Source organism: Salvelinus sp. IW2-2015, linkage group LG4q.1:29, assembly GCF_002910315.2.
Source record: "Salvelinus sp. IW2-2015 linkage group LG4q.1:29, ASM291031v2, whole genome shotgun sequence".
NCBI lineage: Eukaryota > Metazoa > Chordata > Actinopteri > Salmoniformes > Salmonidae > Salvelinus > Salvelinus sp. IW2-2015.
Genome location: NC_036842.1, coordinates 53055574 through 53078923, shown reverse-complemented (window position 1 = coordinate 53078923; position 23350 = coordinate 53055574). Strand labels below are relative to the sequence as shown.

At 44.7% G+C, this 23350-nt stretch overlaps 1 protein-coding gene across 1 annotated transcript in view; it reads left to right on the top strand.

The window, feature by feature from the left end:
* LOC111962159 (cadherin EGF LAG seven-pass G-type receptor 1-like) overlaps positions 1-23350 on the top strand; it is a gene marked incomplete at its 3' end in the record, with an annotated part of 86913 nt that overhangs the window by 45469 nt on the left and 18094 nt on the right. The window contains 4 exon segments of the mRNA XM_070439649.1: positions 9743-10414; positions 13578-13800; positions 14848-14963; positions 15567-15655. Coding sequence (XP_070295750.1) covers positions 9743-10414; positions 13578-13800; positions 14848-14963; positions 15567-15655 — 1100 coding nt within the window.

Sequence of the window (23350 nt, the reverse complement as noted above, 5' to 3'; positions counted from 1 at the left end):
AACATGGGCACCCTAATAGACATTATCCTGACCAACCTGCCCTCCAAATACACCTCTGCTGTCTTCAATCAAGATCTCAGCGATCACTGCCTCATTGCCTGTATCCGCCACGGTCCGCGGTCAAACGACCACCCCTCATCACTGTCAAACGCTCCCTAAAACACTTCTGCGAGCAGGCCTTTCTAATCGACCTGGCCCGGGTACCCTGGAAGGATATTGACCTCATCCCGTCAGTTGAGGATGCCTGGTCATTCTTTAAATGTTACTTCCTCACCCTATATAGACAAGCATGCTCCGTTCAAAAAATGCAGAACCAAGAACAGATATAGCCCTTGGTTCACTCCAGACCTGACTGCCCTCGACCAGCACAAAAACATCCTGTGGCGAACTGCAATAGCATCGAAGAGCCCCCGCGATATGCAACTGTTCAGGGAAGTCAGGAACCAATACACGCAGTCAGTCAGGAAACAAGGCCAGCTTTTTCAAGCAGAAATTTGCATCCTGTAGCTCTAACTCCAAAAAGTTCTGGGATACTGTAAAGTCCATGGAGAACAAGAGCACCTCCTCCCACTGCCCACTGCACTGAGGCTAGGTAACACGGTCACCACCGATAAATCCGTGATAATCGAAGACTTCAACAAGCATTTCTCAATGGCTGGCCATGCCTTCCTCCTTGGCGACTCCAACCTTGGCAACACGCCCCGCCCCCCCCGCTGCTACTCGCCCAAGCCTCCCCAGCTTCTCCTTTACCCAAATCCAGATAGCAGATGTTCTGAAAGAGCTGGAAAACCTGGACCCATACAAATCAGCTGGGCTTGACAATCTGGACCCCCTATTTCTGAAACTGTCCGCCGCCATTGTCGCACCCCCTATCACCAGCCTGTTCAACCTCTCCTTCGTATCATCTGAGATCCCCAAGGATTGGAAAGCTGCCCGCGTCATCCCCCTCTTCAAAGGGGAGACACCCTGGACCCAAACTGTTACAGACCTATATCCATCCTGCCCTGCCTATCTAAGGTCTTCGAAAGCCAAGTCAACAAACAGATCACTGACCATCTCGAATCCCACCGTACCTTCTCCGCTGTGCAATCCGTTTCCGAGCCGGTCATGGGTGCACCTCAGCCACGCTCAAGGTACTAAACGATATCATAACCGCCATCGATAAAAGACATTACTGTGCAGCCGTCTTCATCGACCTGGCCAAGGCTTTCGACTCTGTCAATCACCATATTCTTATCGGCAGACTCAGTAGCCTCGGTTTTTCTAATGACTGCCTTGCCTGGTTCACCAACTACTTTGCAGACAGAGTTCAGTGTGTCAAATCGGAGGGCATGTTGTCCGGTCCTCTGGCAGTCTCTATGGGGGTACCACAGGGTTCAATTCTCGGGCCGACTCTTTTCTCTGTATACATCAATGATGTTGCTCTTGCTGCGGGCGACTCCCTGATCCACCTCTACGCAGACGACACCATTCTATATACTTCCGGCCCTTCCTTGGACACTGTGCTATCTAACCTCCAAACGAGCTTCAATGCCATACAACACTCCTTCCGTGGCCTCCAACTGCTCTTAAACGCTAGTAAAACCAAATGCATGCTTTTCAACCGTTCGCTGCCTGCACCCGCACGCCCGACTAGCATCACCACCCTGGACGGTTCCGACCTAGAATATGTGGACATCTATAAGTACCTAGGTGTCTGCTAGACTGCAAACTCTCCTTCCAGACTCATATCAAACATCTCCAATCCAAAATCAAAGCAAAGAATCGGCTTTCTATTCCGCAACAAAGCCTCCTTCACTCACGCCGCCAAATTTCCCTAGTAAAACTGACTATCCTACCGATCCTCGACTTCGGCGATGTCATCTAAAAATAGCTTCCAATACTCTACTCAGCAAACTGGATGCAGTTTATCACAGTGCCATTCGTTTTTGTTACTAAAGCACCTTATACGACCCACCACTGCGACCTGTATGCCCTAGTCGGCTGGCCCTCGCTACATGTTCGTCGTCAGACCCACTGGCTCCAGGTCATCTACAAGCTATGCTAGGTAAAGTGCCGCCTTATCTCAGTTCACTGGTCACGATGGCTACACCCACCCGCAACACGCGCTCCAGCAGGTGTATCTCACTGATCATCCCTAAAGCCAAAACCTCATTTGGACGCCTTTCCTTCCAGTTCTCCGCTGCCTGCGACTGGAACGAATTGCAAAAATCTCTGAAGTTGGAGACTTTTATCTCCCTCAACAACTTTAAAAATCTGCTATCCGAGCAGCTAACCGATCGCTGCAGCTGTACATAGTCCATCTGTAAACTACCCACCCAATTTACCTACCTCACCCCCCATACTGCTTTTATTTATTTTACTTTTCTGCTCTTTTGCACACCAGTATCTCTTCTTGCACATGATCATCTGAGATTTATCACTCCAGTGTTAATCTGCTAAATTGTAATTATTCGCTTTATTGCCACCTCACTGCCTTTTGCACACATTGTATATAGATTCTCTTTTTTCTACCATGTTATTGACTTGTTTATTGTTTACTCCATGTGTAACTCTGTGTTGTCTGTTCACACTGCTATGCTTTATCTTGGCCAGGTCGCAGTTGCAAATGAGAACTTGTTCTCAACTAGCCTACCTGGTTAAATAAAGGTGAAATAAAATAAAAATAAAATTATATGTTGAAACACAACCACTGTACATTTGGTAAGTAGTCTGCACCCTGTTCCCTGCTTTAGCATGTATTTTTAAGTGGTTAGGTGGGGTAGGAACAACAATTGATTTGGACTGAGGAAGCGTTTCCCAGATGTGAGATACTTAATGTACACAGACACATTCATTGTAATTATGTGGTGCATTTCAAAGCCATAAGCACTAGAAATCTCTCTTTTGTCTACAATCCTTTCTGTGCGTCTTGGCATCCTGCTGTCTTTGTATAACCAGCTGCTACTTGAGATCTGTCTCGCTCTTTGTGTGTGTGTGTGCGTGCGTGTATGTGTGTGTGTGTGTGTACATATTTTATACATGCATGTATGTGCATATCAATTGTGTGTGAATATATTCATGAGAAAGGGTGTGTGCGTGCGTGTGTGTGTGTGAGGAGGAGTGGGAGGCTGTTGTGTGTCTGGCTGAGTTGACAGTATGTGAGAGGACAGTGTAACAGAGTGTAAACCTTGTCGTCTTTGTTTGGTAATTATGACACACTGCATTCGCATGATAGAGGGGCCAAATGGGTAGAGCCATCAGGGGAGAGAGAAAAGAGCATACCAAACAAAGGAAAGAATTGTCTTGACCCTCTTCAACCCACTGGTTTTAGGAATAGTCCTTTATCTCTTAACAATAGGGCTATGGTATATCTAGACATACCATCTGTCTGTCAGATACTCTGACAAAGAACACTACACCATGTCTTTTATTCATGCGCTGTATTGTTAAAGTGCCACAACAGTGGACTTGACAGTGCTTCCACCTACTTTGCAATGTTTTCATTTTTAAGCGCCAGTCGAACACTGTTTGTCAAGATATTGCAGTTTAATAAGGGAGATGTCCGCGTCCCTGTGGCAATCTAATTAGCATAATACAAGATGGCTTCGGGACAAGTCTTCGGGACAAGTCTCTGAATGTCCTTGAGTGGCCCAGGCAGAGCGCGGACTTGAACCCGATCTCTGTAGAGACCTGAAAATAGCTGTGCAGCGACGCTCCCCATCCAACCTGACAGAGCTTGAGAGGATTTGCAGAGAAGAATGGGAGAAACTCCCCAAATACAGGTGTGCCGAGCTTGTAGTGTCATACCCTAGAAGACTCAAGGCTGTAATTGCTGCCAAAGGTGCTTCAACAAAGTACTGAGTAAAGGGTCTGAATACTTATGTAAATGTCAATTTTTTTTAAACCTGTTTTTGCTTTGTCATTATGGGGTATTGTGTCTAGATTGATGAGGGTTGGGAAAACTATGTAATACATTTTAGAAAATAAGGCTGTACCGTAACAAAATGTGGAAAAAGTCAAAGGGTCTGAATACTTTCTGAAGGTACTGTATATGGAGACTGTTTAGTGCTCAAAATAWGAGGACAGACACGTCAGAACAAACTTCCTTTTGTAGAACCCCCCCYCGGCTTAGACAGGGTTTAGACTCGTATGGGTTAAATGGAGGAAACACTGTCTGCTCCAATGTTCACACACTACCTGGTGTTTTACCTTTGATTAGGGCACTGGATTATCAGGCTTCACAAATGTTCCATTACGCAACAAGTTTAACTGAACCTCAGTTTTATGTTGATGGGGAATTGGTCACAGTCGGTAGGAATCTCATTAAATAGGATAGTCATATTTTTTTCCCCCACTGGTAATTGTTGAAGAAAGATATTGCTTTATTGTTGTGATAAAGTTGAAAGGTTGCAGGAGCATTCTTCAAACCAAAAGGCATTACTTAAACGGAGTGGCTGTGGTTACAGATTTTCTGGAACCTGATTTTCCATAGCTAAAGATACAGGAGCTTCTGCGCATGTGAATTTTTATTTTTACGTAGCTGCTGCCAACTCCACAATCGCTTCCCCCTCCTTCCATATTTGCATACATACACGAGCATGAATTTTAAGCACGAGCCCTACCCATGACCTCAAAGTTCAGGCCCTACCAAATTTATGTCCCGGCCCTGCTAGAAACCCGAAATCAGAAATAAATGAAGAGATAAAGTAAATCTATTAGCTTCTCCACTCTGTCTGTCACTCTCTCCCTGCTCTCTGCTCGGTCTGCATGTGTTCTGCTAATGGCAGCTCTGGGTCTGTGAGTATCCATAGCAACAGCTCCGCTTGGGCGACTTTGCTCAATGACAAGACATGAGAGAGCAGTTAGCTACTTTTTGTCACTCTAAACTCAATGAACATTATTCTTTTCTGTGAAATAATCTCTCCTGTCTTGTACTTGACGAGGTTGAAGCACGTCTGATACCATGTTATAATCTTAATAAGATATGACTGTACTGTGCAGCAAAGAACGAGCAAATGGCACAACTTCAAAATGTTAGTGATCAATTTAGTGATACCCGAGCCCTACCCGTACCCTAGTTATTGATGAAAAAACATGCCCTACCCGGCCCTAACCCCATGCATAATGTCGGGGCCCGTTGGGCTCGGGTCGAGTAGCAGAGCTCTAGTCCAGATAAACGCTCGACACCCTAGACGTTCGGCTGCCCAGAGATGGAACAGCTAGGTAGCAGTTTAGGGGCCTGTATGTTGTTGAAACGCAGATTGTTTTCCGCCCCAATGCAAAACTTGAGTGGGGAGTTAGTATGCAGCTAAAGCAAGACACAGACACGCAGTCTAATTAGCAATTTAATGAAATGTCTTCATCGTCATTGCAAACATTGTCTAAGCAGGAGGCAGAAAGGCAAAGTAGTAGTGTTCTTTTTTCAGGAACTGTAGCTAGTGGCTACGATATGGCAGCAACAACAAAGATTAGCCTACATCATCACACAAAATGCAGATTGTTCTAATACAATGTGTAGGGACCGCATCCTGCTTGTGCAACTGCAAAATCCATTACAACAGACAGAGAAGTTTGTGAGGAGAAATATGAGGCTGAGACATAGGCTACATCATTATGGTTCAGAAGAGGGTGAGTAAAAAGAGAAACATGAAGGGAGGGGGAGTGTGAGCAGCAGCTACATAGAAAAAAAAGTGTGAGTAAAATAACACATGCGCAGAACGTTCATTTTGTACATAATGTTTATGCTACCATCTCTTATGACCGAAAATAGTTTTAAAAAATTCAAAAAAATAATAAACGGAAAAGTGGTGTGTGCATATGTATTCACCCCCTTTGCTATGAAGCCCCTAAATAAGATCTGGTGCAACCAATTACCTTCAGAAGTCACATAATGAGTTAAATAAAGGCCACCTGTGTGCAATCTAAGTGTCACATGATCTCAGTATATATATATATATATAGATACCTGTTCTGAAAGGCCCCAGAGTCTGCAACACCATTAAGCAAGGGATGCCACCAAGCAAGCGGCACCATGAAGACCAAGGAGCTCTCCAAACAGGTCAGGGACAAAGTTGTGGAGAAGTACAGATGAGGGTCGGGTTATAAAAAAATATCAGAAACTTTGAACATCCCACGGAACACCATTAAATCCATTATTAAAAAATTGAAAGAATATGGCACTACAACAAACCAGCCAAGAGAGGGCCGCCCACCAAAACTCACGGACCAGGCAAGGAGGGCATTAAGAGTGGCAACAAAGAGACCAAAGATAAGCAAACATTTGGTGTTCGCCAAAGGGCATGTGGGAGACTCCCCAAACATATGGAAGAAGGTACTCTGGTCAGATGAGACTAAAATTAAGCTTTTTGGCCATCAAGGAWAACGCTATGTCTGGCGCAAACTCAACACCTCTCATCACCCCGAGAATACCATCTGAAACAGGTTTTCCTCAAGGATTTCCCTGTATTTACTGCCATCCATCATTTCTTCAATTCTGACCAGTTTCCAGTCCCTGCTGATGAAAAACATCCCCACAGCATGACACTGCCACCACCATGCTTCACTGTGGGGATGTTTTTCATCAGCAGGGACTGGAAACTGGTCAGAATTTAAGAAATGATGGATGGCAGTAAATACAGGGAAATCCTTGAGGAAAACCTGTTTCAGTCTTCCAGAGATTTGAGACTGGGATGGAGGTTCACCTTCCAGCAGGACAATGATACTAAGCATACTGCTAAAGCAACACTCGAGTGGTTTAAGGGGAAACATTTAAATGTCTTGGAATGGCCTCGTCAAAGCCCAGACCTCAATCCAATTGAGAATCTGTGGCATGACTTAAATATTGCTGTACACCAACTTGAAGGAGCTGAAGCAGTTTTGCCTTTAAGAATGGCTAAAAATCCCAGTGGCTAGATGTGCCAAGCTTATAGAGACATACCCCAAGAGACTTGCAGCTGTATTTGCTGATAAAGGTGGCTCTACAAAGTATTGATTTTGGGGGGGTGAATAGTTATGCATGCTCAAGTTTTCTGTTTTTTTGTCTTATTTCTTGTTCTTCTTCACAATATAAAATATCTTCAAAGTGGTAGGCATGTTGTGTAAATCAAATGATACAAACCCCCCAAAAATCTATTTTAATTCTAGGTTGGAAGTCAACAAAATAGGAAAAATGCCAAGGGGGGTGAATACTTTCGCTCACCTAGAGTTCTTCATAATACGCTGTAGACCACATCTCCCAAGAGTTTTCATCTATATTTTTGTAGCCGTCTAATTACCACCACAAAAAGACGCTGGCACTAAGACCTCACTCAACGAGCTGTATAAGGCCATAAGCAAACAAGAAAATGCTCATCCAGAAGCAGAGCTCCTAGTAGCCGGGGACTTTAATGCAGGCAAACTTAAATATGTTTTACCTCATTTCTACCAGCATGTCACATATGCATCCAGAGGGGAAAAAAACTAGACCACCTACTGTATATTCTACACACAAAGACACGTATGAAGTTCTCCCTCACCCTTCATTTGCAAAATCTGACCATAATTCTATCCTCCTAATTCCTGCTTACAAGCAAAAACTAAAGCAGGAAGTACCAGTGACTCGCTCAATAAGGAAGTGGTCAGATGACGTGGATGCTACGCTACAGGACTGTTTTGATAGCACAGACTGGAATATGTTCCGGGATTCATCCAATGGCATTGAGGAGTATGCCAACTCAGTCACCGGCTTCATCAGTAAGTGCATTGATGACATTGTCCCCACAGTGACCGTATGTACATATCCCAACCAAAAGCCATGGATTACAGGCAACATCCGCTCTGAGCTAAAGGCTATAGCTGCAGCTTTCAAGGAGCGGGACACTAATCCGGAGGCTATTAAGAAATCCTGCTATGCCCTCAGACAAACCATCAAACAGGCAAAGCTTCAATACAGGACTAAGATTTAATCCTACTACACTTGCTCTGACACTCGTTGGATGTGTTAGACCTTGCAAGCTATTACAGACTACAAAGGGAAACCCAGCCACGAGCTTCCCAGTGACGAGAGCCTACCAGACGAGCTAAATGCCTTTTATGCTTGCTTTTAGGCAAGCAACACTGAAGCATGCATGAGAGCACCAGCTGTTCTGGACGACTGTGTGATCACGCTCTCCGTAGCCGATGTGAGCAAGACCTTTAAACAGGTCAACATTCACAGGGCCGCAGGGCCAGACGGATTAGCAGGACATGTACTCAGAGCATGCGCGGTCCAACTGGTAAGTGGCTTCAATGTCATTTTCAAACTCTCCCTGACCAAATCTGTAATACAAACATGTTTCAAGCAGACCACCATAGTCCATGTGCCCAAGAAAGCGAAGGTAACCTGCCTAAATGGCTACCACCCAGTAGCACTCACGTCGGTAGCCATGAAGTGCTTTGAAAGGCTGGTCGTGGCTCACATCAACACAATCATCCCGGAAACAGACTCACAGATGATGCAATTTCAATCGCACTCCACACTGCCCTTCCTCACCTGGACAAAAGGAAGACCTATGTGAGAATGCAGTTCATTGACTACAGCTCAGCGTTCAACACCATGGTGCACACAATGCTCATTACTAAGCTAACAACCTGGGACTAAACACCTCCCTCTGCAACTGGATCCTGCACTTCCTGACGGGACGCCCCCAGGTGGTAAGGGTAGACAATAACACACTGATCCCCAACACGGGGGCCCCTCAGGGGTGCATGTTTAGTCCCCTCCTGTTCTCACCGACGACTCCGTCGCCAAGCATGATTCCAACACCGTCATTAAGTTTAGTGATGACACAACGGTGGTAGTCCTGATTACCGACAATGATGAGACAGCCTAAAGGGAGGACGTCAGAGGCCTAGCAGTGTGGTGCCAGGACAACAACCTCTCCCTCAACGTGAGCAAGACAAAGGAGATGATCGTGGACTACAGGAAAAGGAGGGCCGAACACGACCCAATTCACATCGATGGGGCTGTAGTGGAGCGGGTCGAGAGTTTCAGGTTCCTTGGTGTCCACATCACCAACAAACGATCATAGTCCAAACACCCCTACATAGTCCAAACACACCACACCTTCATGTACAAATTACCTCGACTAACCTGTACCGCCGCACATTGACTTGGTACCAGTACCCTGTGTATATAGCCTCATTATTGTTATTTTATTGTGTTACTTTTTTACTTTTACATATTTTACTTGAGTTTATTTAGTAAATATTTTCTTATCTCTATTTCTTTACTGCATTGTTGGTTAAGGGCTTGTAAGTAAGCATTTCACGGTAAGGTCTACACCTGTTGTATTTGGCGTATGTGACAAATAAAATTTGATTTGGTTTGATCCTTAGCATTGAGAAAGAGGTGAATGGACGGGGGTGAACACTCCGTATTCGCCGCCACAGCCTTACCTTAAAGTGGAAGAAACCAGCAGACGTTAAAAGCAGTGCTTTGTTTCTAATTAGGTTAATTGGGTATGTTTCTAGTGGTTAGAGCATTGGGCCAGTAACTGAAAGGTTGCTGGATTGAATCCCTCGAAGACGTGGATGTCTATTAAGGAAGCCCCCCACACCACTCGGATTCAGAGGGGTTGGGTTAAATGCGGAAGACACATTTCAGTTGAAGGCATTCAGTTGGACAACTGACTAGATATCCCCCTTTCCATTTAAAATGTTGACTGACATGACCTTTGTGTCCAATGCATCTTGCAAGTGTTATTCTATGACCCTGGTTGACCCTGTTTGTCTCTGATTCCAGACGGTGTCCATCGCGTCATGGCCCTCTGCACCCTGCGCGTCACCATCATCACCGATGAGATGCTGACCAACAGCATCACAGTGCGTCTGGAGAACATGTCCCAGGAGCGCTTCCTGTCTCCGCTCCTCTCCCACTTCATGGAGGGCGTGGCGGCCGTCCTATCCACCAGCCGCACCGGTGTCTTCATCTTCAACATCCAGAACGACACGCACGTCCAGGGAAGCATCCTCAACGTCACCTTCTCTGCCCTGCGCCCTTCTGGGGGAAACAAACTTGGGGGGTCCGGGGGCACCATCCCCCATGGAAGATTTTTCCCCTCAGAAGCCCTGCAGGAGCAGATTTACCTGAACCGGACTCTGCTCACCCTGGTGTCCAGCCAGCGTGTGCTGCCCTTCGACGATAACATCTGCCTCCGTGAGCCCTGTGAGAACTACATGAAGTGTGTGTCAGTGCTGAGGTTCGACAGCTCAGCACCCTTCGTGTCCTCGGATACGGTGCTGTTCAGGCCAATTGAACCGGTGACGGGGCTGCGTTGCCGATGCCCAGCAGGCTTCACTGGGGACTACTGTGAGACGGAGATTGACCTGTGCTACTCAGGGCCCTGCCAGAACAACGGCAAGTGCCAGAGCAGGGAAGGCGGGTACACTTGCGAGTGTCCGGAGGACTTCACAGGTGAGTGTTATTATACACTTTTTGGTATCTTACTTGACTCTTTCTTTCACACAATTCTCAATCTTCTATTTTTTACTCTTTCTTCAACTTTTTTTCTTTCTCCATGTCATTAGTACTTACAGTTGAAGTCAGAGGTTTACATACACCTTAACCAAATACATTTAAACTCAGTTTTTCACAATTCCTGACATTTAACCCAAGTAAACGTTCCCTGTCTTAGGTCAGTTAGGATCACCACTTTATTTTAAGAATGTGAAATGTCAGAATAATAGTAGAGAGATTGAGAGATTTCAGCTTTTATTTCTTTCATCACATTCCCAGTGGGTCAGAAGTTTACATACACTCAATTAGTATTTGGTAGCATTGGCTTTAAATTGTTTAATTTGGGTCAAACATTTCGGGTAGCCTTCCACAAGCTTCCCACAATAAGTTGTGTGAATTTTGGCCCATTCCTCCTGACAGAGCTGGTGTAACTGAGTCAGGTTTGTAGGCCTCCTTGCACGTACACACTTTTTCAGTTCTGCCAACAGATTTTCTATAGGATTGAGGTCAGGGCTTTGTGATGGCCACTCCAATACCTTGACTTTGTTGTCCTTAAGCCATTTTGCCACAACTTTGGAAGTATGCTTGGGGTCATGTTTCATTTGGGAAGACCATTTGCGACCAAGCTTTAACTTCCTGACTGATGTCTTGAGATGTTGCTTCAATATATCCACATCATTTTCCTCTCTCATGATGCCATCTATTTTGTGAAGTGCACCAGTCCCTCCTGCAGCAAAGCACCCGCACAACATGATGCTGCCACCCCGTGCTTCATGGTTGGGATGGTGTTCTTCGGCTTGCAAGCCTCCCCCTTTTTCCTCCAAACATAACGATGGTCATTATGGCCAAACAGTTATATTTTATTTCATCAGACCAGGGACATTTCTCCAGAAAGTACAATCTTTGTCCCCATTTGCAGTTGCAAACCGTAGTCTGGCTTTTTTATGGTGGTTTTGGAGCAGTGGCTTCTTTCCTTGCTGAGCGCCTTTCAGGTAAGGTCGATATAAGACTCGTTTTACTTTGGATATAGATACTTTTGTACCTGTTTCCTCCAGCATCTTCACAAGGTGCTTTGCTGTTGTCTGGGATTGATTTGCACTTTTTCAACACTAAAGTACGTTTCATCTCTTAGGAGACAGAAGCGTTCCTTCCTGAGCGTATGACGACTGCGTGGTCCCATGGTGTTTATTACTTGCTTACTATTGTTTACAGATGACTGTGGTACTTCAGGCGTTTGGAAATTGCTCCCAAGGATGAGCCAGACTTGTGGTCTACATTTTTTATTGTGAGATCTTGGCTGATTTCTTTTGATTTTCCCATATGTCAAGCAAAGAGGCACTGAGTTTGAAGGTAGGCCCTTGAAATACATCCACAGGTACACCTCCAATGTGACTCAAATTGTGTCAATTAGCCTATCAGAAGCTTCTAAAGCCATGACATCATTTTCTGGAATCTCCAAGCTGTTTAAAGGCACAGTCAACTTAGTGTATGTAACTTCTGACCCTCTGGAATTGTGATACAGTGAATTATAAGTGAAATAATCTGTCTGTAAACAATTGTTGGAAAAATTACTTGTGTCTGCACAAAGTAGATGTCCTAACCGACTTGCCAAAACTATAGTTTGTTAACAAGAAATTTGTGGAGTGGTTGAAAAACGAGTTTTAATGACTCCAACCTAAGTGTATGTAAACTTCCGACTTCAACTGTATATTATATTTGAGATTCTTCAAAGTAGCCACCCTTTGCCTTGATGAAAGCTTTGCATTCTCTTGGCATTCTCCCAACCAGCTTCATGAGATAGAAATGTGCCTACCCCCATCAGTACCTTTCATCTGCTTTCACAGACCCTATAGGGCTAAATATTCCCACTATATTAAAGACATGGCCCACAGCCAAAACCCTGATTCTGCAGAGAGACTATTACTTGTTAATCAAACTCTAGCCGTCTATGCTTTGAAGGCTCTTGACCAGCTCCAGGTAGTCTCAAGTCATAATGGAGGTGATGATGGTTGACCTGACAGTGCCTGTCTCAGGTTTCTCACACTTTCGGGAAAAAGATCCCTCGTAATTCCCTCCAAACCGGAGATTATCTGTCTTGCAGTTGGGTCATTACCCGCTGGAATTCCTTGCGCTGTAAATCATAGGTGTTCTCTTTATCCAGATCTTGTCAGTGTCATTTTTGCGACACACAATACCCCACACTATGAGCTGGACATAGATATGATCGTGGCACATTCCTTTTGACCAGTGGGAAAATCATCTCTTGACTCCTTCGTGCATCTCTTTCATAATATGTATGTTGGCTCTTAAAGGGTGATATAATCCCACAACACTTTCCGCAGACATTTCTCTAGTCTTCCTGTCTATCTTCTCTGTCTCGTCAATATAAAAGCCTGATTATGCAATACATTATGTAACCATACATCATCCTTTCCTTATTTTTTAATTGACAGCTTTCTTTCTGCTCAGTATGTGACCCTTAATGGTCACCCCAAGCTGTTAGGGAAAGCACCCCTGAGTTAAAATCACTACTGACATCAGCGTCCATTTGAAAGCTGTCATCACCGGAACACATCTCAGGTCTAGTTAACGAGACAGGACTGTATCAGGGTGGATGGCTGGTGGGTCGTGACAGGTGTCTTACAGACCACCGAGGTGGCCTGCTGCTTGGGCCAAAGACACTCCATTGTCCTGTTGTCATTATGCCACAAGCCGTTTGCTTCCAGTGGAAGAGCCAGTGTCAGTGTGGGTCACAGAGCATAGCTGTTACAATACACAGTGTTTTGACATGCTTGTGAAGGGGGGTTGAGCCTCCGCTGCCCTCTCTCTGTCCATGCAGACTAGCTTGTAGGTTGTGTGGTAATGGATTTGAACTTGTGAGATGGATTGTGTCCCCTGTGAACCTGCCTGGTTTCAGCTTGTTCACAAAAAACATACTTGGGGGGCTTCGTCCTGGACACTTCATAACATAAAAGCCTGAATGGAGGATTTAAAGGAGAACATGTGTAACTGCTTTCACACCTACCCCAACTTTTGTCTTTCTCCAGACAGTTTTTTCCTCTCTAGAGGATATATCCAGCAGATATTTCTGCCCACCTGTACTGTTCTTCCCTTCCTACAGGTGAGCATTGTGAGGTGAACTCCCGCTCTGGCCGATGCATCCCGGGGGTGTGTCAGAATGGGGCCAGGTGTGTGGATCTCCTGGTGGGGGGGTTTGTGTGCCAGTGCCCCCCGGGGGAGTACCAGAAGCCTTACTGTGAAATGAGCACCCGCAGCTTCCCCGGCCTGTCCTTCATCACGTTCAGAGGGCTACGACAGAGGTTCCACTTCACAGTGTCCTTCATGTGAGTACACCTATGTATCTTATAACGTCTGTATAATAACGTGTGTACGAGTGACTTTTTCTGGTGGGTGTACATTTGTGTCTTCCTCTGGCTCTCTCACCTGTATTTTACACCTGTAGTTTTTTTTTGACAGAGTACTGAGCCATCTATCCACACCCAAATGATACACATCTCACGCCATGTCTGGATACATATACAACACCTTTGTAATAAGCAGTAATGGCTGTATCCATGGCGATACAAATAAGCAGCGCCCCTTCGTCTTTGTCTCACCAACAGGACATGTTTAGGCACGTCTGAACCTTAAATCACAGAAGTGCTGAATCACAGGGCTGCTACGTCAGCCATGACATTTGCGTTCTGTATCGCGAAGGAAGAGCAAGCCGTTTGATCCAGTGGTTAGATGCGGATCAAACTCTCAAATCCTTTGAGAGTTTGATTGCGCCTGCTGCCCTGCCTGGGGGGATGTGGGATATGTAAAGGCTGCAGTGAAACATCTCTTTCTAGCGTCCAGCTCACGTTCCCTGGCAAAGGTAAAACAGGAAGGGATGCATGGAGCCAGAGTGACCTTTGGCTTTGTTGATCATGATTTCCTGTCACGATGCCCTGTGCCATGTGGCTTCTGACTCCTGTGCCCATACCCGCTAAGTGCCACAGGGTTAATGACACACAGCGGCATGGCTAGTACTAGCCCTGGTTCTATGTCTGTCCACACCAGTCCTCCTTCCCTACGTCATTTTCCAAATCCCTTTTGTTCCTCTCATTGTCCATAGTCCAATATGATTATTCTTTCCATTTTCCCTTTTTCTCTCGTATTGTCCCTCATTTCCTAGGTTAATTTGCCTCTCAATGTCTCCCCCCTCCCCGCACACAACTGATATTGTTCTCGCGTTACCTCAAGAGATATAACCACGCTTTGTGGACTAATTAAATGGCTCCATTAAATAGCTCTCCTGTGCATGTTCCCCTCCTCTTCATAGCCTTCCTCTGTTGATAATATACTGTGCTGTACAATCAAAGTGACCTTTGGTTCTGTATGACTTGCAGGTTTGCCACCAGAGAGAGGAATGTCCTGCTACTTTATAACGGACGGTTCAACGAGAAGCACGACTTCATCGCCTTAGAGATCATCGAGGAACAAATCCAGCTCACCTTCTCAGCAGGTGAGGACATAAAGGGTTCAGAGAAGAGATGGCCCAGACTTCAATTTCCTCTGTTCCCTTTGCTTCTCTTCGCTTCACTTCTCTCTCCTACCCCCCTCTCTGTGAAATACAAAATCTCATTAACAGGGAGGTTCTAACCAGCTGAGGGAGGGGTCAAAGTTTATGCAGCCAACCCTCAAATACCTGGGAAAATTGAGGGTAAACAGTGATCATGCAGTTCACCTAGTGTTAGTGTGTTGAGTTTGGCAGGGAATTCATGCCATGGAGGTATTATCCTAAAAAAAACAATCAGTAACCATTAAACTATAATTGTGTTCTGGATGAGTAGCATCGTTATTGAAAGACCTCCTCAGAGGTCCAAAAGGTTGTGTTTTTCTTAGTCTTCCCCAGCCCAATCCCTCAGCTTTATACCAAACCAAGTGACAGGGCTGCCATTTTGTAAAACACAGACTCAGGTTTGTGACTTTAAAGAAAGAATGAGAAGTGAGATAGAGTGAACATCCTGAGAGGAAGTATCTATGAAAATGGCCAAACTCAGTTGGAGTGGATTCCATGTCGATTAAACACTTTCCTGTTTCCTATATCCTATTTCCTTCCCTGTAGGAGAAGTCAAAACCACAGTATCACCCTTTGTCCTAGGTGGGGTCAGTGATGGCCAGTGGCATAGAGTACAGCTACACTACTACAACAAGGTAAGCACGCTTCCTGGATATGTGGAGCCTCTCTTCAGAACGTAATAGAATGATGCATGTCCCTGTCCGAAGGGTAAGTGATGAGGCGTGTGGTGGGTTGGGGTGGGGGAGAGAGATAGGGAGGGGTCAATAGTTTGGGAACCAGTAGGATACTAGGGCACCAGTAGGATAAGGATATTATGAACCCAAATGAAGTGCCCTCATAAGCCTACAGGCCTCAATCTAACAGGTCAAAGGTCATTCAAGTAGGGAACCCATACTATCCCCCCACACCCCCCAACTCCATACAGAGTTCAGATTTTTAAAGGATTGTCATGGGAACAGACACACTAGTCTTTGTTTGGGGCGTTTTGAAGCTCAGGGATGAGTTAAGTTGAGGCCGTCGTATTCACAAAGACAAGAGAAGGGATTATTGAGATTCTATTTGAGCATTGTACTATTGTTTTGAAAGACAATCTGGTTTATGCCTGTGTAATTTAACAGGAAAATCTCAACATATAACTATTTCTGGACCCAGGGCCTTCTATGCAAATTATTGTGGTCGCCCACTGAGAGACCTGTCCCTTGAAAGATATATGAGTTATTTTTCTGAAACTTTTAAGCTTTGGTTAGCTTTTGTCACGGCCGTGAAAAGAACTGGACCAAGGTGCAACGTGGTGAGCGTACATTTTCCTTTTATTTGAAAAAGACGCCGAACAAAACAGTAAACACTACAAAACAAACCGTGAAGCTAAAGGCTATGTGCCATAAACAAAGTCAACCTCCCACAAAGACAGGTGGAAAAAAGGGCTACCAAAGTATGGTTCTCAATCAGAGACAACGATAGACAGCTGCCTCTGATTGAGAACCACACCCGGCCAAACACAAAGAAATAGAAAACATAGAAATAAAGAAACTAGAATGCCCACCCTAGGGCGTGACAGCTTTTGAAAACAACACAGTTATGTGAGAATGCACTAGGGTACCCCTACTTGTTACGTTACAGCCTTATTCTAAAATTGATTAAATCGTTTTTGATGAATCTACACACAATACCCCATAATGACAAAGCAAAAACAGGTCTTTATAAATGTTTGCACAATTGTTACAAATAAACAACGGAAATATGACATTTACATAAGTATTCAGACCGTTTACTCTGTACTACGTTGAAGCACCTTTGGCAGCAATTACAGCCTCGGGTACAACGCTACAAGCTTGGCACACCTGTATTTGGGGAGTTTCTCCCATTCTTCTATGCATATCCTCCCAAGCTCTGCCAGGTTGGATGGGGAGCGTCGCTGCATAGCTTTTTTCAGGTTTCTCCAGAGATGTTCGATCAGGTTCAGGTCCAGGCTCTGGCTGGGCCACTCAAGGACATTCAGAAACGTGTCCCATTCCTGCGTTGTCTTGGCTGTGTGCTTAGGGTTGTTGTCCTGTTGGATGATGAACCTTCGTTCCAGTCTGAGGTCCTGAGCGCTCTGGAGCAGGTTTTCATCAAGGATCTCTCTGTACTTTGCTCAGTTCGCCTTTCCCTCGATCCTGACTAGTCTCCCAGTCCCTGCAGCTGAAAAACATCCCCACAGCATGATGCTGCCACCACCATGTTTCACCGTAGGGATGGTGCCAGGTTTCCTCCAGACGTGACCTTGGCAATCAAGCCAAAGAGTTACATTTTGGTTTCATCAGCAGAGAATCTTGCTGAATATTTTCATGGTCTAAGAGTCCATTAGGTGCCTTTTGGCAAACTCCAAGTGGGCTGTCATGTGCCTTTTACTGAGGAGTGGCTTCCGTCTGGCCACTACCATAAAGGCCTGATTGGTGGAATGCTGCAGAGATGGTTGTCCTTCTGGAAGGTTCTCCCATCTACACAGAGGAACTCTGGAGCTCTGACAGAGTGACCATCGGGTTCTTGGTCACCTCCCTGACCAAGGGAGGTGATAATGGATGTTTTTCACCAACATTTTGAATTAATTCATCAGGGGAGAAAGATTTCAAAATTTTGGTGAATACATCCATTATTTTATCCTTATACACATAAACTGACATAAAATGGGTTGACCCCAACGCAAAACAATTTTTATTTGTTTCTGGGTACTACATGTATTTGCTTGTTCCTCAAGCGAAAGACTTGGTGGTTCCAAACTTCTTCCATTTAAGAATGACGGAGGCCACTCTGTTCTTGGGGACCTTCAATGCTGCAAACATTTTTTGGTACCCTTCCCCAGATCTGTGTTTCGACACAGTCCTGTCTCGGAGCTCTACAGACAATTCCTTCGACCTCATGGCTTGGTTTTTGCTCTGACATGCACTGTCAACTGTGGGACCTTATATAGACAGGTGTGTGCCTTTCCAAATCATGTCCAATCAATTGAATTAAACACAGGTGGACTACAATCAAGTTGTCGAAACATCTCAAGGATGATCATTGGAGACAGAAAGCACCTGAGCTCAATTTTTTTSAGTCTCATAGCAAAGGGTCTGAATACTTACGTAAATAAGTTATTTCGTTTTTTTTATATAGAAATTTGAAAAAATATTTTTAAAACTGTTTTCACTTTGTCATTATGGGGTATTGTGTATAGATTGATGASGGGGAAAAATGATTTAATACATTTTAGAATAAGGCTGTAACGTAACAAAATGGAAAAGGGAAGTGGTCTGAATACTTTCCGAATGCACTGCACATACTGTATCTGTACGAGCATGAGCCTGACTCTAGGCAAACCCTGTGGCACAGTATCTCAATAGGGGTTTCAATCAACTTTACAGATATATCAGAATGTCTTTCTACAAACAAATGGCTCAATGTTCGAAGCAGAAGTTAAACTAGCCTAACTAGAGCAGTCTGTAGATAACTACCAGATAAGAGGCTGTTTGGGTGTGAATTGATGTATTGTAGTTATTAATTAATACCCTTCCCCCCTAGCCTGGTTTCTTTCTGTGTTATCCTGTGACAATGAAGGGCAGCTGAGGGAGTACTTTACCCCTCTCCTCAATTCATATTCACCCCCCGTGGAGCCACATAAACACTGTCCGGTCCTCCCCTGTGGGGTCATTCTCCTACTGACAATTAATGGCTTGGGGTCCCACTACGACACCAGCCATCATCTATTTACTCTGACCCAGCCAGGACTTGGTGGTGTATGACAATCTACTGCTAGAACTGATATTGTCCCCCGTAGGATTTTGAAATATCATCATTGATCGGGAAAGAGGACTAAATGTGGTTTGGTTTGAAACTTCCATTGAGTACCTTGATTCAGAGTTTTCATTGTGACTATCCTGCAGAACTTGAAATATTTGCTCTATCCCCAACCCCCCTTCCTCTCCACATACAGTGCATTCAGAAAGTATTCAGACCCCTTCAGTTTTTMCACATTTTGTTACGTTACAGCCTTATTCTAAAATGGATGAATTGTTTTCCCCTCATCAATCTACACACAATACCCCATAATGACAAAATGAAAAATGTTTTTTAGAAATTATAGCAAATGTATACAAACATAAAAATACATACCTTATTTACATAAGTATTCAGACCCTTTGCTATGAGACTCGAAACTGAGCTCAGGTGCTTTCTGTCTCCAATGATCATCCTTGAGATGTTYCGACAACTTTATTGGAGTCCACCTGTGGTAAATTCAATTGATTGGACATCATTTGGAAAGGCACACAYCTGTCTATATAAGGTCCCACAGTTGAATTGTAAGATATTACTTGTTAGATATTGCTGCACTGTTGGATACTAGAAGCACAAGCATTTCGCTACACTCRCAATAACATCTGCTAACCATTTGTATGTGACCAATAACATTTKATTTRATTTKATTTTGATTTGACAGTGCATGTCAGWGCAAAAACCAAGCCATGAGGTCAAAGGAATTGTCTGTAGAGCTCCAAGACAGGATTGTGTCGAGGCACAGATCTRGGGAAGGGTACCAAAACATTTCTGCAGAATTGAAGGTCCCAAGAACACAGTGGCCTCCATCATTCTTAAATGGAAGAAGTTTGGAACCACCAACACTCTTCCTAGAACTGACCGCCCGTCCAAACTAAGCAATCGGAAGAGAAGGGCCTTGGTCAGGGAGGTGACCAAGAACCTGATGGTTCATCTGACAGAGCTCCAGAGTTCCTCTGTGGAGATGGGAGAACCTTTCAGAAGGACAGCCCTCTGCAGCACTCCACCAATCAGGCCTTTATGRTAGAGTGGCCAGGACTCTCAGACCATGAGAAACAATATTCTTTGGTCTGATGAAACCAAGATTGAATGCCAAGGTCACGTCTGGAGGAAACCTGGCACCATCCCTACGGTGAAACATGGTGGTGGCAGCATCATGCTGTGGGAATGTTTTTCAGTGGCAGGGACTGGGAAAGTAGTCAGGATCGAGAAAAATATGAATGGAGCAAAGTACAGAGAGATCCTTGATGAAAACCTGCTCCAGAGCGCTCAGGACCTCAGACTGGGGCAAAGGTTCACCTTCCAACAGGACAACGACCCTAAGCACACAGCCAAGACAACGCAGGAGTGGCTTTGGGACAAGTCTCTGAATGTCCTTGAGAGGCCCAGCCAGAGCCCAGACTTGAACCCGATCGAACATCTCTGGAGAGACCTGAAAATAGCTGTGCAGCGACGCTCCCCATCCAACCTGACAGAGTTTAAGAGGATCTGCATAGAAGAGTGGGAGAAACTCCCCAAATACAGGTGTGCAAAGCTTGTAGCGTCATACCCAAGAAGACTCGAGGCTGTAATCGCTGCCAAAGGTGCTTCAACAAAGTACTGAGTAAAGGGTCTGAATATTTATTTCAGTTTTTTATAGTTATTACATTTGCAACAATTCATAAAAAMCTGTTTTTGCTTTGTCATTATAGGGTATTGTGTGTAGATTGATGAGGTAAATGTTTTTTCTAATCAATTATAATAAGGCTGTAACGTAACAGAATGTGGAAAATGTCAAGGGGTCTGAATACATTCCGATTGGCTTGTGGCTTGTGGCATGGGGAGATAAGCAATAGAGTCTGGGATCAGATAATCAGGGGGGGTTGGTGAGAGAGAGGCCAGGTAAAGCCAGGCCTGGKGTTATGTAGGGAGAGGGCATGATGTACCTAGAGCCAGAGGGCTCTGGAATGCCTTACTCACACAAGAAACCAGGTCATGGTTTCTTGACCTCCATGTTGCAGGCCACCACCTCCCCTTTGCCAGRGTCAAAGGTTGTGCAATCATGTAATAAGTCACGTACCCCAACAAGTATAACCAGTGTTGGTGTTCGCGGAGAGGAAGTCTAAACATATACTTTGTCTAATGTCTGATTGCGCTGCCCCTTATTCTCATAGGTGTCATAGTTTGTGAACTTCATATGTTGTATCAAATAACAATTGCCCGMAGCTGTGGTAAGTTAACCTTGACTTACCCTTTCACTCTTAGTACTAGAGAGGAATATAGCAGCTAGTTGTTTTGTCTAGTTCATCCTGGCCTTTGCAGCCACATCTGCATTACCAGCACACACATGAGCGCACATATGCAGACACGCGCACACATGTACATACACACACGGTTTGGAATTTCCTTATCCCCTCATTTGGCACATTTTGGAGATGACATGCTAAAATATTTGTTTTGGACTTTGGCTTTCCTAGAGAACAGGAACTTGGAACACACTTGAATTATCTCTGTGGATTTACGAGTGTTCAGAATGTGTGGAAAAGAGAGGGGAACAAGTGTCACTGTGTTCCTGTTGTTGACCTTGATATGGTGTAACGGGGTGCGTACTGGCGGCAGAGAAGTCAGGCGCAGGACAGCGAAAACTGATTTACAACGGTGTCGTTTAATAAACATAAAAACCACCGTAAACAGAACAATCAATGAATGGGTCAAACAAAACCCGGTATCCACCAGCATAACGTACACAAGCACTACAAGAAACAATTCCGGACAAGGACATGGGGGGGAACAGAGGGTTAAATGCACAGCATGTAATTGATGGAATTGAAACCAGGCGTGAGGGAAGACAAGAAAAAAACAATGGAAAATGAAAGGTGGATCGGCGATGGCTAGAAGGCCGGTGACGTCGACCGCCGAACGCCGCATGAACTAGGAGAGGGACCGACTTCGGCGGAAGTCGTGACATGTGGTGGCATAATGTGAATAGAATACGGCCTAAATATGGCAATATCAAGAAGTATCTCGTAATACTCTTTTGGTAGTTTTTCTACACACTATATACAAAAGTATGTGTATATCACTTCAAATAAGTAGATTTGCTATATCAGCCACATCAATTGCTGACAGATGTATAAAATCGAGCACAAAGMCATGCAATCTCCATAGACAAACATTGGAGGTAGAATGGCCTTCCTGAAGAGCTCAGTAACTTTCTACGTGGCACTGTCATAGGATGCCAMCTTTCCAACAAGTCAGTTCATCAAATTTCTGCCCTGCTAGAGCTGCCCCAGTCAACTGTAACTGCTGTTATTGATGTGGAAACGTCTAGGAGCAACAAAGGCTCACCTGTGAAGTGGTAGGCCACACAAGCTCACAGAACGGGACCGCAGAGTGCTGAAGCGCGTAGCGCATAAAAATCATCTGTCCTCAGTTGCAACACTCACTTCCAAGTTCCAAACTGCCTCTGGAAGCAATGTCAGCACAAAAACTGTTCATCGGAAGCCGAGCAGCCGCACACAAGCAATACCAAGCGTCGGCTGGAGTGGTGTAAAGCTCGCGTCCATTGCTCTTTGGAGCAGTGGAAACGGGTTCTYTGGAGTTATGAATCAYGCTTCACCATCTGGCAGTCCAACGGACGAATCTGGGTTCGGCGGATGCCAGGARAACGCTACCTGCCCCAATGCATRGTGCCAACTGTAMAGTTTGGTAGAGGAGGAATAATGGTCTGTGGCTGTTTCTCATGGTTCGGGCCCCTTAGTTCCAGTGAAGGGAAWTCTTAACGCTACAGCATACAATGACATTCTAGACGATTCTGTTGGTTCCAACTTTGTGGCAACAATTCGGGGAAGGCCCTTTGCTGTTTCAGCATGACAATGCACCCGTGCACAAATCGAGGTCCATACAGAAATGGTTTGTTCCACTATCTCTGCTCCCACCATATTGTACCTCTTCCTGTTGTCACACCTGCAGTGGCATCCACTGGTCATCCTCCCTGCACTATCACATCCCCACAGGAAGGAGATCAAAGGTCCAGACACACACATTCAAACACCTATGCACACACTGACAGATACAGATGTATTCACATAGGAGCCAATTCCGACCCGAGTTAAGCTGGCGTAAAATAACGTAATTCCCTTTTTTATGCACTTTTCTCTCTACGCATATTCTGACCTTGAATTTAAGCATGGGAATAGCATGCTGTTCACCCGCTATTAGTTTGAGGTGGAGATGGAATAAATGAATGTGTGGTGTTGTGTCTACAAATGTGCAACAACAAAAAAATCCCGATAGGAATAACATCGTTCTTCATGCACTGTAACGTACAACTTGATAAGAACTAGTTAAATTAATATCCGTTTGGATAATTAGAATTGTAAATATACATTACACTTTTTTAGATCTACTGTATTTTACCTTATAATCGCTGGAGACAAATGTGAAACCAGTCATATGGCAGCAAACTGAGCATTTCAACTTTTCCACAGTAAAGTTTATGAAACTGCCATTAATATACATTATGCAAAATGTATATTGTACAGCCTTTTAACTTG